At 46.6% G+C, this 14,139-nt stretch overlaps 1 protein-coding gene across 1 annotated transcript in view; it reads right to left on the minus strand.

Moving 5' to 3' along the window:
• NUDCD1 (NudC domain containing 1) overlaps positions 1-14,139 on the minus strand; it is a 366,332-nt gene that overhangs the window by 92,855 nt on the left and 259,338 nt on the right. Inside the window, exon 7 of the mRNA XM_082259772.1 lies at positions 12,290-12,434. Within this exon, the coding sequence (XP_082115898.1) occupies positions 12,290-12,434 (145 nt within the window). The remainder of the gene's footprint in view (positions 1-12,289; positions 12,435-14,139) is intronic.

Raw genomic sequence — 14,139 nt, forward strand, 5'->3', positions numbered from 1 at the left:
TGAGCAGTCTCTGGGGTAGGGACAGCCTAGTAGCAAGCATAAGGCAAGTGGAGGTAACGAGTCAATAACATATCAGAGCACAAACAGTAATACAAATCAGGGCAATACGATAGAAGCAACAATGAGAGAAAAATAATAAAAAAAAAAAAAAACAACAAAAACAAAAAAAAACAAAAAAAAACGCATATGTAAATATATGAAAACATTATAGTTACGGTTCCAGGAGGATACCAAAAAAGGTGGCATCAAAGAAAGGGATCAGCAGGGCAGCTAGACAACCGTCCTAGTAACAAAAAAGAGCAGGTGAACACCGCGGGGTGTCCTCAGTCCATGGTGTCCTCAGGAGCCGGGGCTGGAGCTGGTGTTGAATAGCGACCTCTCTTGTGGATCCCGTGCTGGGAGATATGATCCTGGCGAGCTTGGGTCTTCTGTGGAGAGGATGATGCAGCACGGCGCTTGGAGCCTTCAGGAGAATGATCGGGGGGTGTCAGGTGGAGTTCACGAATAGTTCCATGGAGATCCTCAGGAGATTTACATTGGTAAGAGGAGCCTTTGTAGGAGAAGCGGACAGCAAAGGGGAAGATCCATCTGTAGGTAATCTTGTGGTGTTGAAGAACAAGGAGATGCGGCTTCATAGCCTTACGTTTAGCCAGGGTAGCTTGGGATAAATCCTGGAAGAGTTGGTAACGGTGACCCTGAAAAATTAGGGAATCCCTATTACGGGCAGCCACCATGAGTTGTTCTTTAGTGCGAAAAAAGTGAAGTTTCACTATGATGTCCCTAGGGGGACCGTCATCTGAGCGCGGGGCCAGTGATCTATGGATCCTGTCCATTTCCAAACGCTCTATAGGAATTGATGGGGATAGTTCCTGAAATAAGGCAGTGATGGTGGATTGAAGGTCCTCCACAGACTCTGGGATACCTCTGATCCTGACATTGGATCTTCTGGCCCTGTTTTCAAAGTCCTCCAAGCGGGAGTGTAGGGATGAATTCTCCTCTCGAAGGGCTTCCAAGTCCTCAGAATGATTGCCTGCTGTGAGTTCTAGTACCTCAGTGCGTTGCTCTAAGAGAGTAGTGCGGTGGCCCACCTCCCTGATTTCCCTGGTGAGTTTGTCAGTAATGGCATCCGAGGTGTTTTTGAGGGCTCTAGTGAGCATCCGTTCAAATTGCTGGAGCAGGTCTGGCTGCAGCGTGTCTCCCCTAAAAGTTAGGGGTGTGAGGCCAAAATCATAGTCTGTCTCACCGTCTGGGTGCAGCGCCACAGGCTTGGTGTGAGGAGTTGCGTGAAGCGAGCGGGTAGATGGCCCCGCCGCCATCTTAGGAGCTGTTTTGAGGAGAGCGTCCCTGATGGATTTATTCTTAAATTTGTTCTTCGGTCCGCCGTAGACCATCGTGGGTGGACCCCAGAGGTCCCTGGCAGCCGGTGGGTCTGTATGTGGTTAGGTTAGTAGCTGTGACTCGTTGCGGAGAGGCTGTAATGCCCCCAGAGATGCGGAGCACTAGGCGGACATGACCCTACTCAGAGGGGCCAACGGTCATTCGGACCTACCCAGGGTGAAGGTGAGGTCTGGGGTCCGGAGTCCTGGCCGGGGGATGGAGACCCAGGGATGCCCAGCGAGCGTGGGGGGGCCGGGAAGATGGCGGCCTGGTGCTGACTGTCTGGCTGTGGAGATGGTCCCTGAGGTGCTGTGGGGCAGATTAAGGCAGAGGGGGGTAGGTCTGTAGGGCAGGATGGTGAGTGGGTACTTGAATAGTGCCTACCTCCCCTCTGAAGCGCCGGATGGCGGCCGCGCAGGCCTCGGGGTCCGGTCCTCAGGAAAGTCCCCGGCTTCAGGCCTAGGTAGGCCGCGAGCGGAAATCCTGGTCCGATTGAAAAAATTCTTGGTCTGGCAGGTCCCCCAGGGTCCGGAGAGTCGCGATGGAGTGCGGATGAACCGTTGGGCTGAGCAGGAAGGGAGGATTGCGGATGATTGTACCTGAGCGGCGGAGCTCCTCACAAAGACGTCCGCCTCGGTCCGCTTCCGGTCACGCCCCCGCCAAGAGTAACTTTTTACATCATACATAAAAAGAACACAGAATGCAATGAACTCCGGGATCTCCCTTTAACCACTTGCAAACCGATCGCCAGCAGTGCACAGGCAAAGCAACGTAACCGTACGTCACTGCCTGCTTTCAGGTTTATGGCATTCATATTCAGGCCCCCCACCACCACTCGATTGTACACAGCCGGAGCCTGTCAGCAAGTCCTGGCCAATGATTCACGCCACGACCTGCTGATTAGCTGTGTGCAATCACAACCCAAAGTCCTGTGTTGACAGTCAACACAGGGCTCTGTACAGAGGGAAGGATCTCTGTTTTTTTTTTTTTTTTTGTGGTTAAATTATATTTATTTGTTTTAGAAAAAAATACAAATTGAGTACAACCCAATAAAAGCCAAGACAGCATTCATGAACCCCCCCCCCCCCCCCAAAAAAAAAAAAAAAAAATCTCAAATATCAAAGAGAAAACAGGAGAGAAGGAGGCTCTCAACATCTGAATGCAAATAATCTGACTGATCTTCTCCCAGATAGGTCCAGGTGTTACCAGGTCTGTCTACCTGTTCCTCGCCTCTCGCATTCTCACTTCCCCACCCTCTTATTTCCCCCCCTTTATCAGCTCCCATCCACCCCTTAAGTGGGGTACACACTATAGGAAAATCGGATGAACGATCATCCGATTTTTTCTTGTTTTACAGCAAATTGGAAACGATGAACGAAAGTTCGTAAGAAAATTCTTGTAGAAAGGCTTTTTTTTTGTTGTTTATTGTTTATGATCATGCACAGTATGTTTCCCGTAAGAGAAACATTTTGTTGTTTTTTCAAAAACTTTCATATGAAAATTCTGTTCGGAATAGGCTGTCAAAGGTTGTTGTACCCACTATACGAAAATCGTACGAAAAATCTTTGGCTGAAAATATTCGCCTGATTTTCTTATAGTGTGTACATGCCTTTACTTCATGTGTTGTGACATAACCAAAGAAAAAAACAAAAACAATCCAATTGTAGTGTTTAGGGGGAAAAGCTAGGGGAAATTACTCTCATCTTCCTCCAAGATCCTTCCCTTTCCTTCCGAACCCTTCCCCTTTGTCCCTCCCTCCCTCATGATTACCCATTCAGGCCCATTGTGGGCATTCTTCATTCAGTGAGCATAAGCACTATTCCATATTACTGTGAATAAAGATCTTGTGTATCTATAAAAATCATTCTCCCACCCATTAACCCCACACCTATAAAAGGAGATGATAGGGGGGGGGGGGAGGGAGGGTGTAGCCGGACAGGCAGGACACTCATTTTCTGAGTCACCCAGGTACTGAAGATGCCTCCACCACTCCCTTTCCACTCCTCCAATTTATTTTCCTTACCTACATATCTTCTGTAAATTGAAGACTGTGTAAACTGCTCCAATTTTTATAAAATTGTGCATAGGAATAATTTTGTAAACGTATAAACTCTTCCATTATTCTGGTTCTATCTACTTCTTTAAACCATTTCAACATAGCAGGTTTTTTTCTTTGACTTCCAGTATTTCGGGATTAATACCTTCAATGTGTTAAACAAAAATGAAATATGGATTTTAAGGTAAATCAAAAATCCAATTTTTTTGCTATTCGCCACTGTGCTACTTTAACTGGTAATTGTGCAGTCATGCAACACTCTACCCAAATTAAACTTATAGCATTTTTTTAAACATAGAGCTTTCTTTTGATCATATTTGATCACCACTGGATGTTTAATTGTTTGCAATATAAACAAAAAAACAACCTGAACATTTTGAAAAAAAAAAAAATGTATATATATTTTTTACTTTTTGCTACAAAACCTATTTATTAAAATATATGTATATTTTTGGCCTAAGTGTATTATGCTACATGTCTTTGATAAAACCAAAAAAAAAAAAAACTCAATAAGTGTATATTGATTGGTTTGCGTGAAAGCTATAGTTCCTACAAACTATGGTATATATACTGGAATTTTTTTTTTTCATACTACTATGGTGGTATGACACTCGGGGGGGGTGGGGGGGGGCTGGGAACTAACTGCCACGGACATCACCAGTGACACTAATACAGTGATTAGTAACAATATTAGTAATAATAATATACACTGTCTCTGTACTAATGACACTAGCTGGGAAGGGGTTACCATCTAGGGCAATCGAGGGGTTAAATGTGTGCCTAACAATGTGTAATGTATGTTGCTTTCAATACAGATTTCCTTGTTTCTTATCTCTGCTTTGCAGAGGTAAAAAACACAGAGATCCGTCCCCCTGTATAGAGCCATGTGTTCATTGTCAACACAGGGCTCTGTGCTGTGGTTGCACACAGCTGATCCGCAGGTCCTGGTCATGAATCATTGGCCAGGATTGGCTGACAGGCTCCCGCTGTGTACAATGACAGCAGGTGCCAGCGTGGGGACGAAAAAGTGCGCCCTCATCCCGGAAGCAACCAGTGATGTACGTGTAAGTCGCTTTACCTGTGTGGGCTGCCCATCGACAGTACACTGGTAACACACAAGTGGTTAATGGGATCCAATAGTTCTTTGCATTCTGTGTTCTTTTTATGTATGATGTAAAAAGTTGATCAACTAGTTTTTGTAACCTGGTTAGCGATTTAGCGTACTTTTTTATTTTTTACCTACCTGGTGCACTTTCAGGGTGTATAACATACAATTTGTTGTGAGGGTATTATGCCATGGCGTCTTTTCTTTCTTCCATGACTCCATGCCATCCTATCCTGTGAGTTCAATCTGTGACATCTCCAATCAAGTTGTTTTGGATGCAATACCCTGCATACACTAATCATTTATCTGGTAAGCGCATTACCTAAGGGAGTCTGGATTCCTTTTGTGCTGACCCTATTAACCCCACATCACTTTCAGATTTTCGTAGAGACTATCCATTCACTTCACCTATGTTGTATTATCAGGACTTGAGCATCTGATATATTTATTTTTTGGACATTGATTTGTTCTACTGTCACTAAGCGCGACTTATTATATGCATTGGTCTGTGGAACAGCAGATCCTGAGAGGAAGCTTCCAGTCCGGGGCCACTAGGATGACCGGAATCCCTTCTGCCTCGATCCTGCATAGAGGTCTTGGCAGAAGGTTGAGCGGAGGGAAGACTTAAATCAGATGATACTGACCCCACGGAGCCACCAGCACGTCTGTGGCATCCGCCAGAGGATCCCCTGACCAAGCCACAAACCTCTGCACCTTTCTGTTGAGCTGAGACACCAACAGATCCACCTCAGGGATGCCCCATCGGAGACACAACTGATGAAACACCTCCGCATGAAGGGACCACTTCCCTTGGTCCAATGCCTGCCAACTGATGTAGTCCCCATACTAGTTTTCCATACCAGGCATGTGTACAGTGGAGAGGACTGGAACTAACTGTTCTGCCCACCTTAGAAAGCCGGCTACCTCCAGAGGATACTTCTTGTGCCCCCCTGGTGATATAAGCCACGGCCATGGCACTGTCCGATTGAATGCGCACTGGACATCCCTGAAGATGATCCTTCCAATGTTCCAGGCAGTTTGATCGCTTGTAGTTCCAAGACATTTATCGGGAGTCTGGACTCTTCCAACGTTCAGACCCCCTAAGCAGAATGCTTGCCGCGGACGCCTCCCCAGCCGAACAGGCTTGCATCTGTGGTGACCACTGTCCAATACAAGGTGAGGAAGAATTTCCCCAGCCGAAGCGCAGGAGAATGAAGCCACCATATCAGGGACTCTTGCGTTACCCGGCTCAGACGGATCTGATTGTCCAGAGACTGAGGATTCTTGTCCCATTTGCCCAGAATCTCCCTTTGCAGGGACCTCGTATGGAACTGTGCAAACAGAACCACCTCAAAAGGTAGACACCATCAGGGCCCAGCACCCGCATGCAAGTCCAAAGGGATTACCATCTGCTGGACAACAGAGGACGAATTGCAGCCTGCAGTTTCTGGAGTTTGTCCAGAGGAAGGAGCACTCTGGCTAAGGCCAAGTCCAGAGTCAGACCCAGATAATCCAACTTTGTGGACGGAACCAAAGAAGACTTCTGAAAATTTTGAATCCAGCCAAACTCCCTCAGAGTTCGTATGGTGATCCCTAGGTTTTCCACCAGAGCAGTAGGAGACTCTGCTTGCAGAAAGAGGTCGACCAAGTAGCCCAGTACTGCAATCTCCCACTGACGTAACAATGCTAGCACTGGGGCTAACACTTTTGTGAAGACACGAGGAGCAAAGTCGAGATCAAAGGGTAATGCCACAAACTGATAATACTCCTCTCCCATGGCAAAGCGGAGGAAGTGCTGGTGATAGGCACATATTGGAATGTGAAGGTAAGCATCCTTGATGTCGATAGAGGCAAGAAAATCCCCCTGATGCAGGGAAACAACCACCGTGCGAATATACTTCATTCTAAACTTCTGCACTCACACAAAGCAGTTTAGCGCCTTGAGGTCCAGGATTAGATGCACCTTGCCTTCCTTCTTGGGAACTGTAAACAGGTTTGAGTATAAACCTTGAAAATGTTCCGATGTCAGAACCGGGACAATCACCCCTTGAAGTAACAGGTCTTGCACCACCCCAAACAGCCCCTGTAAGCGGTCTGGGTATAGGCGCAAGTTGGAAGGAAAGAATCTTGCTGGGGGGTAAGAGCAAAACTCAAAAACTCAATCTTGTAGCCAGACCGTATGACTTTGTGGACCCACTTGTCTTGTACCAGGGAAGTCAACGAGTCCAGAAACCAGCGAAGACGTCCCCCCACCCCCTATACGGATGAGGGCGCACCTTTATGCTGAAGGAGCCTTGTCTGCAGGTCTGGAGAAGCCCGCTTTCAACTTACCAGACCAATTTCGCTTGGATACACCAGAGGAGGCCCTGAAAGACTTTGATTCCTTGTCAGTCACCCAAGGGACGAAAAAACGTCTTATAAGCCAAGAAGGATGGCCCACGTCTACGAGGAGGGTCCTTGCCCTTACTAGCCTGCGGAAGAAAGGTACTCTTCCCCCCTCTGAGACCCTTAATGATGTCATCATGGGTAGCTCAAAACAGGCAATCTCCTTGAAAACAGTGGCGGCTGGTGCTCAAAATTTTTTTTGGGGGGGGGGGCGCAGAAAGAAAAATGTAATAGGTATTGCTTCGCGGCAAAAAACGCGGTAAAAAAATTGCATGACTTTAAGGTCATGGTACAGGCATGGCACATGTGATGGTATAGGCATGGCACAGGTGATGGCATAGGCATGGCACAGGTGATGGCATAGGCATGGCACAGGTGATGGTATAGGCATGGCACAGGTGATGGCACAGGTTATGGCATAGGCATGGCACAGGTGATGGCATAGGCATGGCACAGGTGATGGCATGGCACAGGTGATGGCATAGGCATGGCACAGGCATGGCACAGGTGATGGCACAGGCATGGCACAGGTGATGGCATAGACATGGCACAGGTGATGGCATAGGCATGGCACAGGTGATGGCATAGGCATGGCACAGGTGATGGTACAGGCCGGCTTCAATCACTTACCTTCTGACGGAGGCGGGATGGCGGATTCCGGGAACCGACACGAGCAGCGTCGTGGACGTCCTCCTCTTCAGTCTTCTGTCTTCAGTTCCAGTCCGGGCGGCGGGAAGGAGATGGGCGGTGAAGGTGCGTGACTGACGCACGCACCGGCACCGCCCCCATTGCGAGTAAGCGATGTCCTGGATGATGATTGGTCCAGGCTGGAGACTGGACCAATCACAGCCAGGATATCACGAAGGTGGGGTGGCTCAGCGCTATTTGCTGCGCCCAGGTTACGCCCCCAGAAGGCAGCCAATCGGCGCCTCTTCTGGGTCGTAAACCCCACCCCCCCCCCCATATCCACCAGGCCGAGCGCATAGGCCTGCAAACCCAATTTTTTTTTTTTTCAAAACTTTATTATTTTTTTGTCTTTTTTTTTTCTATTTTTTTCTTTTAGGGGGGGGGGGGGGGGCGGCGGCGCTCCAGCGCCCCCTATACACGGGCCGCCACTGCTTGAAAATGAAGATCAGTCAAGGCCTTTTCAGAAGTTTGGTCTGCAGACCAGAATTTGAGCCAAAAAATATGCCAAAGGACCACTAATGAAACAGGGAGCCGCATCCAAAGAGGCATCACAGATAAACTGCAGCCCCTAGACCAATTGGTCTGCCAGCTTGGCAAAGGCAAGGGAGAGCTGCTCCCCCTCCAGGTCACAGCGCAAAAGCTTAGCCCATTCGGTCAGAGTTTGCGACATCAGTGCAATGGTAAATTCTGACCTCAGTGCCGAACCAGCCACAGTGTACATATTGCGTCCACATCATCTGCCTTCCTGTCAGCTAAGTCCTTAAAAGCCGGGAAGCCTTCAACCGGAATCATGATTGCCTTGTTCAATCTGGAGACAGGAGGGTCCACCACTAGTGGAACAGTCCACTTTTTAAGAAGGGACTCCTCATAGGGGTACTGCATAGCAAATCACTTAGGGACCACAAGGGGACGTTTTGGCCATTCCCACTCTTTAGCGACAATTCTGTCAAAATAGGCAGGGAAAGGAAACACCTTTGCAGCTCTGGATGGCTTGTGAGTGCCAAAGGGAACCGACGCCTTTTTCACAACCTTAGCTGCGTCCTCCATTTTTAAGGTCTCACGCACAGATACAATCAGTGCATCCATCAGTGCATTCTCGTGCGCGGCTACAGGAGTGGTGGAATCATCTTCACTATCTGAGAACTCAGGGCGCGTGATTGCAGACCAAGCAGAGTGACCCACGTCCACAGCGGCCAAATCAGATTCAGGATCTGAAAAGGCAGATGAGGCAGGGGAAGGTGGGGGGCGCTTTTTACTAGCCTGCCACCCAAAAGCCACCTCCACCCGGGACACAAAGGACTCCAGGACCGCCGCAGTGCATCGATGGATGGTTGGGACCCGGAGGGCCCCGCAGCCTCAGAGGGGATCAGGTGGGAAAATGTGCTCAAAAGACTACATGAGTCAACAGGGGGACCCCAGAAAAAAAAAAAAAAAAAGGTGTAAAAACACTGCTAAGGGTCCAGCAGCACCACTTGGTCGCCAGTAACAGAGCACCTAATCGATCCTCTGCAGAGAGGGAAAGGACCCCACCAGACTCCCCACCCAGCAGAAACAGGCACCTGCAGCCACCAGGATAATCTGCACCCCACTTGTGGCGATCTGCATGTGAAAAGATCCAAAAGTCAGCACCAGGGGATGAGGAGGGGCTCTTACCGCCGAAATCGCCACCCAGAGGGCTTCCCCTATCGCCAGCACAGCACCCTGTCCCCACCCCAGGAGGTGAACCAGGCCACCTGACAGACCCAGCGCAAGTGAAGGAGAGGGGGTGTGGGGGGCGAGATGGCCCACAGGGACCACCATGAGGGGGGTGCCTAAGGAGAAGGAGGGGATCCCTGGGGTCCGACTGTCCCAATGAGGGGCCCACAACCACCCCAAAACCCTCCAGGGGGAGAGGGAAGACATTTACTTAAAATACCAGGAACCAGGTGGGCACCGCTCTAGACAGAACCTCCTCTCCATCTAAATGGGGGGCTGTCGGCCAGAAAGAATGCTGCAACTCAGGCTGAGACCCAGCCGTATGTGACCTCGCGAGGTGCTTAACCCACAGGCCACCCTGTCCAGTGGGGCTATGTCGCAGGCCGACTTTATGCGGAGCAGAGGTCTGCGCACGCTCGCTGGCCAGACTGGAGTGACTACCGAAACTAGATTATCCAGCCCGTTGCCCAGTCCGGCAGTTGATTGTAGATCTCACAGGAAAAAAACCAAGAGAAAAAATTCTACCTAAAAGAAAAAATTGACAGGAACAGAGATCCCAGCAAGGAACTACAGTCAGGTCCATAAATATTGGGACATTGACACAATTCTAATCTTTTTGGCTCTATACACCACCACAATGTATTTGAAATGAAAGAAACAAGATGTGCTTTAACTGAAGACTTTCAGCTTTAATTTGAGGGTATTTACATCCAAATCAGGTGAAAAGTGTAGGAATTACAACAGTTTGTATATGTGCCTCCCACTTTTTAAAGGGACCAAAAGTAATGGGACAATTGGCTGCTCAGCTGTTCCATGGCCAGGTGTGTGTTATTCCCTCATTATCCCATTTACAAGGAGCAGATAAAAGGTCCAGAGTGAATTTCAAGTGTGTTTGCATTTGGAATCCGTTGCCGTCAACTCTCAATATGAGATCCAAAGAGCTGTCACTATCAGTGAAGCAAGTCATCATTAGGCTGAAAAAAACAAAACAAAACCCATCAGAGAGATAGCAAAAACATTAGGTGTGGCCAAATAAACAGTTTGGAACATCCTTAAAAGGAAAGAATGCACCGGTGAGCTCAGCAACACCAAAAAAGTGGTAGGATTATAGTTTTATCTCTGGAATACATCCCTTTCTTTATGCATGCTAATATTCTGCCGGCTTTGCCAGCTTCCGCTTGACATTGCATGCTATTGCTAAGTCTATCCTCTACCAAGACTCCCAGATCTTTCTCCATTTTTGATTCCCCAAAGGTTCCCCCTTTGGTGAGCCTCAAAAAACAGGAAGGCCAGATTAGAGTTTGCCAAACAAAATCTAAAAAAGCCTTCACAGTTCTGGAACAACATCCTATGGACAGATGAGACCAAGATCAACTTGTACCAGAGTGATGGGAAGAGAAGAGTATGGAGAAGGAAAGGAACTGCTCATGATCCAAAGCATACCACCTCATCAGTGAAGCATGGTGGTGGTAGTGTCATGGCGTGGGCATGTATGGCTGCCAATGGAACTGGTTCTCTTGAATTTATTGATGATGTGACTGCTGACAAAAGCAGCAGGATAAATTCTGAAGTGTTTCGGGTAATATTATCTGCTCATATTCAGCCAAATGCTTCAGAACTCATTGGACGGCACTTCACAGTGCAGATGGACAATGACCCGAAGCATACTGCCAAAGCAACCAAAGAGTTTTTTAAGAAAAAGAAGTGGAATGTTATGCAATGGCCAAGTCAATCACCTGACCTGAATCCAATTGAGCATGCATTTCACTTGCTGAAGACAAAACTGAAGGGAAAATGCCCCAAGAACAAGCAGGGGACTGAAGACAGTTGCAGTAGAGGTCTGGCAGAGCATCACCAGGGATGAAACCCAGCGTCTGCTGATGTCTATGCGTTCCAGACTTCAGGCTGTAATTGACTGCAAAGGATTTGCAACCAAGTATTAAAAAGTGGAAGTTTGATTTAGGATTGTTAATCTGTCCCATTACTTTTGGTCCCTTAAAAAGTGGGAGGCACATATACAAACTTTTGTAATTCCTACACCGTTCACCTGATTTGGATGCAAATACCCTCAAATTAAAGCTGAAAGTCTGCAGTTAAAGCACATATTGTTTCATTTTAAATCCATTGTGGTGGTGTATGAAGCCAAAAAGATTAAAATTGCATCGAAGTCCCAATATTTATGTACCTGACTGTAGGTCCTTACTCCTGACTAGGCAGAAAAAAAGTTAGTGGCTATAGCAGAGAGAGGAAGTATACCCCCTGGGACTGCCCATAGGCATAGCTAGACTTTTTTTCTGCCTAGTGTCCTACTCTAGGGGGCAGTATAACCAAATGGTTAAGAAGATCAGGAGCTGTGTCCGTCAATGAACGAAAGAGAAGAAAGCCTGGTCATGAAGGGGTAAAATCTCCTGGAGCTTAAGTAGTTAAAGCTCATCTTTGGCCAAAATGTAAAATCATTTATCAATTTCCACATTCTATGTCAATTTATTCTAGCCTACTTCTATTAACCTAAACAATCTTGAAATTTGTTTTGTGAAAATCCCCACACAGTTTGCAATTTTGAAAGCTAATGTCGAGGGTAACTTTTTGCTGGGAACAATCTCCTCTGCCTCTCCTTTTGAAAGTTACTTTACTCTTGGTTTTCATAAACCTTGCTCCTTGGCTTTAAAAAAAAAAAAAAATCCATCATCAGTCACTGGGCTCTAAGATTATCTGCAGACCAGAGTGCTCTTTGGTTGTGGCATTGTGTTTTCTTTATATAACAAGATGTTGTTGAACCACTTCCACGGTACAGAGAAAAATCTACTGAATCTTTACGTAACCGATTTTTTAACATTCAGATTTAAAAAGTGGAGTGACTTCAATATAGTTGTAATATTTTTGGACAACAATACCAATTCACCGATTAGGTTTACTTCTCTGGAGCGGTTTCACTTTGATGTGAGTTTTCCAATTGTTCACTATGATAATGGAGCTCTGCTTACCAAGTCTTCCGAAGTGAGGTGCATTAGCTGCTCTGCTATGACTGCACACTGTGCCGGATCTGCAATGAACTCTCCTTGTTTATCACCAATAATTACTTCTGTCCACATACTGCCAACGTCTTTCTTTGCTAGCTTGACCTCCACACTGAAAAAAAAAAAAAAAAAAAAAGCAACCATTATTCACTTTTCTACTGGGGTAATGTTTAATTCTTCACAGACATGTTAAAAATATGATTGTTGTGTAAGAAAATTACTTTAAACCCCCAAACATTATATATTTTCTGATAGCAGAGGCCCCTATAGAATAAAATGGTGAAAGTTGCAATTTTCTTTAAGCCGCACAATATTTGTGCAACTGTTGATCAAAAGCATATTTACAGGAAAAATAGAGTTTTTGTAAGAACTTACCGTAAAACTCTTTTCTCTGAGTCCTCCGACAGTCGTAGCCCCATATACAGCCTTCACGAGTGGGTAATGGCACCCTGTGCAGGAGCAAGCTAAGCAGTTTTAAAATGGTAATAAAAAACTTTCTACGCTTAAGCACACCTCCAGGGGGGCGTCCCCCAGCCATTATCCTGATCCAGTTACCACTGTCCTTCAGTTTGTAGCAAGCAGTATCGGAAGGCAATAACTCCCAGATCCAAAAAAACAGAGGGGCGGGGGCTGCGACTGTCAGAGGACTCAGAGAAAAAAAAGAGTTTTACGGTAAGTTCTTACAAAAACTCTATTTTCTCTTACGTCCTCCGACAGTCGCAGCCCCTCATACAGCCTTCACAAGTGGGATGTCCCAAAGCAGTGCAGGTGTGAGGGGTGGGAAGACGCAACCTACCGAAAAGGCAACATACCAACCAGGCCAGAAAAAACAACTGAGCCAACAGGGAAACAAAGCTCAATCAGAAGCTAACCCAGAACAACAAAAAACACTTTTTAAAGAAAAAAAGATAAACTGAGACACTAGGTCCCAGCAGGGAAACCTAGCCTACTCCTGATGCTAGGCAGCATAAAACTGAAGGACAGTGGTAACTGGATCAGGATAATGACTGAGGGACGGCCCCCTGGAGGTGTGCTTAAGTGTAGAATGTTTTATATTAACGTTTAAAACTGCCTAGCTTGCTCCTGCAGAGGGCGCCATTACCCACTCGTGAAGGCTGTATGAGGGGCTGCGACTGTCGGAGGACGTAAGAGAAATAAATTTTTAGTTCACACAACTCGAGTCGAGCAAACTAATACCAAAGCAAGCTTTAAAATTGGTTGCACCAGTGAAATGACAATAAACACGAGTACTCAAAATTGTCCATGGCCTACACTTCAAAAGCCTTTAAAGGTTATCTGTTTAAAGTCAACTGTGAATTAGTCCTTGGAATTATTTCTCGTCGTTCACAGTGATGCCTCAACTGTATGATGGAATTGTGGTTTACATACACGTGCGTGCACATTTCAATTTGTGTGCATTTGCACACAGTTTGGTGGGGGGAATCCCCTTTTACTCAAATGGTTTAAATGTTTTTTTTTTTTTTATAAGTCAGGCAGCATGTACAGTAATAATATGGCTCCTTTTTACTTTGTGTTTTTTCATGTGCTGCAAGGTCATAGGAAATTCGAACCTCAGCTCTCCTGCAGTCTAACAAGTCCCAATAAACACTGCTGTAGTGCCGGTTCACACTGATGCGATCACAGACATCGCATATGATTCAGAGCGCACTGCTCCTAAAATCAGATGTGATGTCTGTGCGGTGCGAGTTCAGTCATACAGTTTGTATGGCTGAATTTGCACCGCAATCGCAGTGAACACGCACAGGACCCTTTTTGTGGTCCGCAGCAGAATCGGATCGCATGGTGGTTCACACTAG

Source organism: Pelophylax lessonae (assembly GCF_965119305.1).
Source record: "Pelophylax lessonae genome assembly, chromosome: 5".
In the NCBI taxonomy this organism is placed as follows: domain Eukaryota; kingdom Metazoa; phylum Chordata; class Amphibia; order Anura; family Ranidae; genus Pelophylax; species Pelophylax lessonae.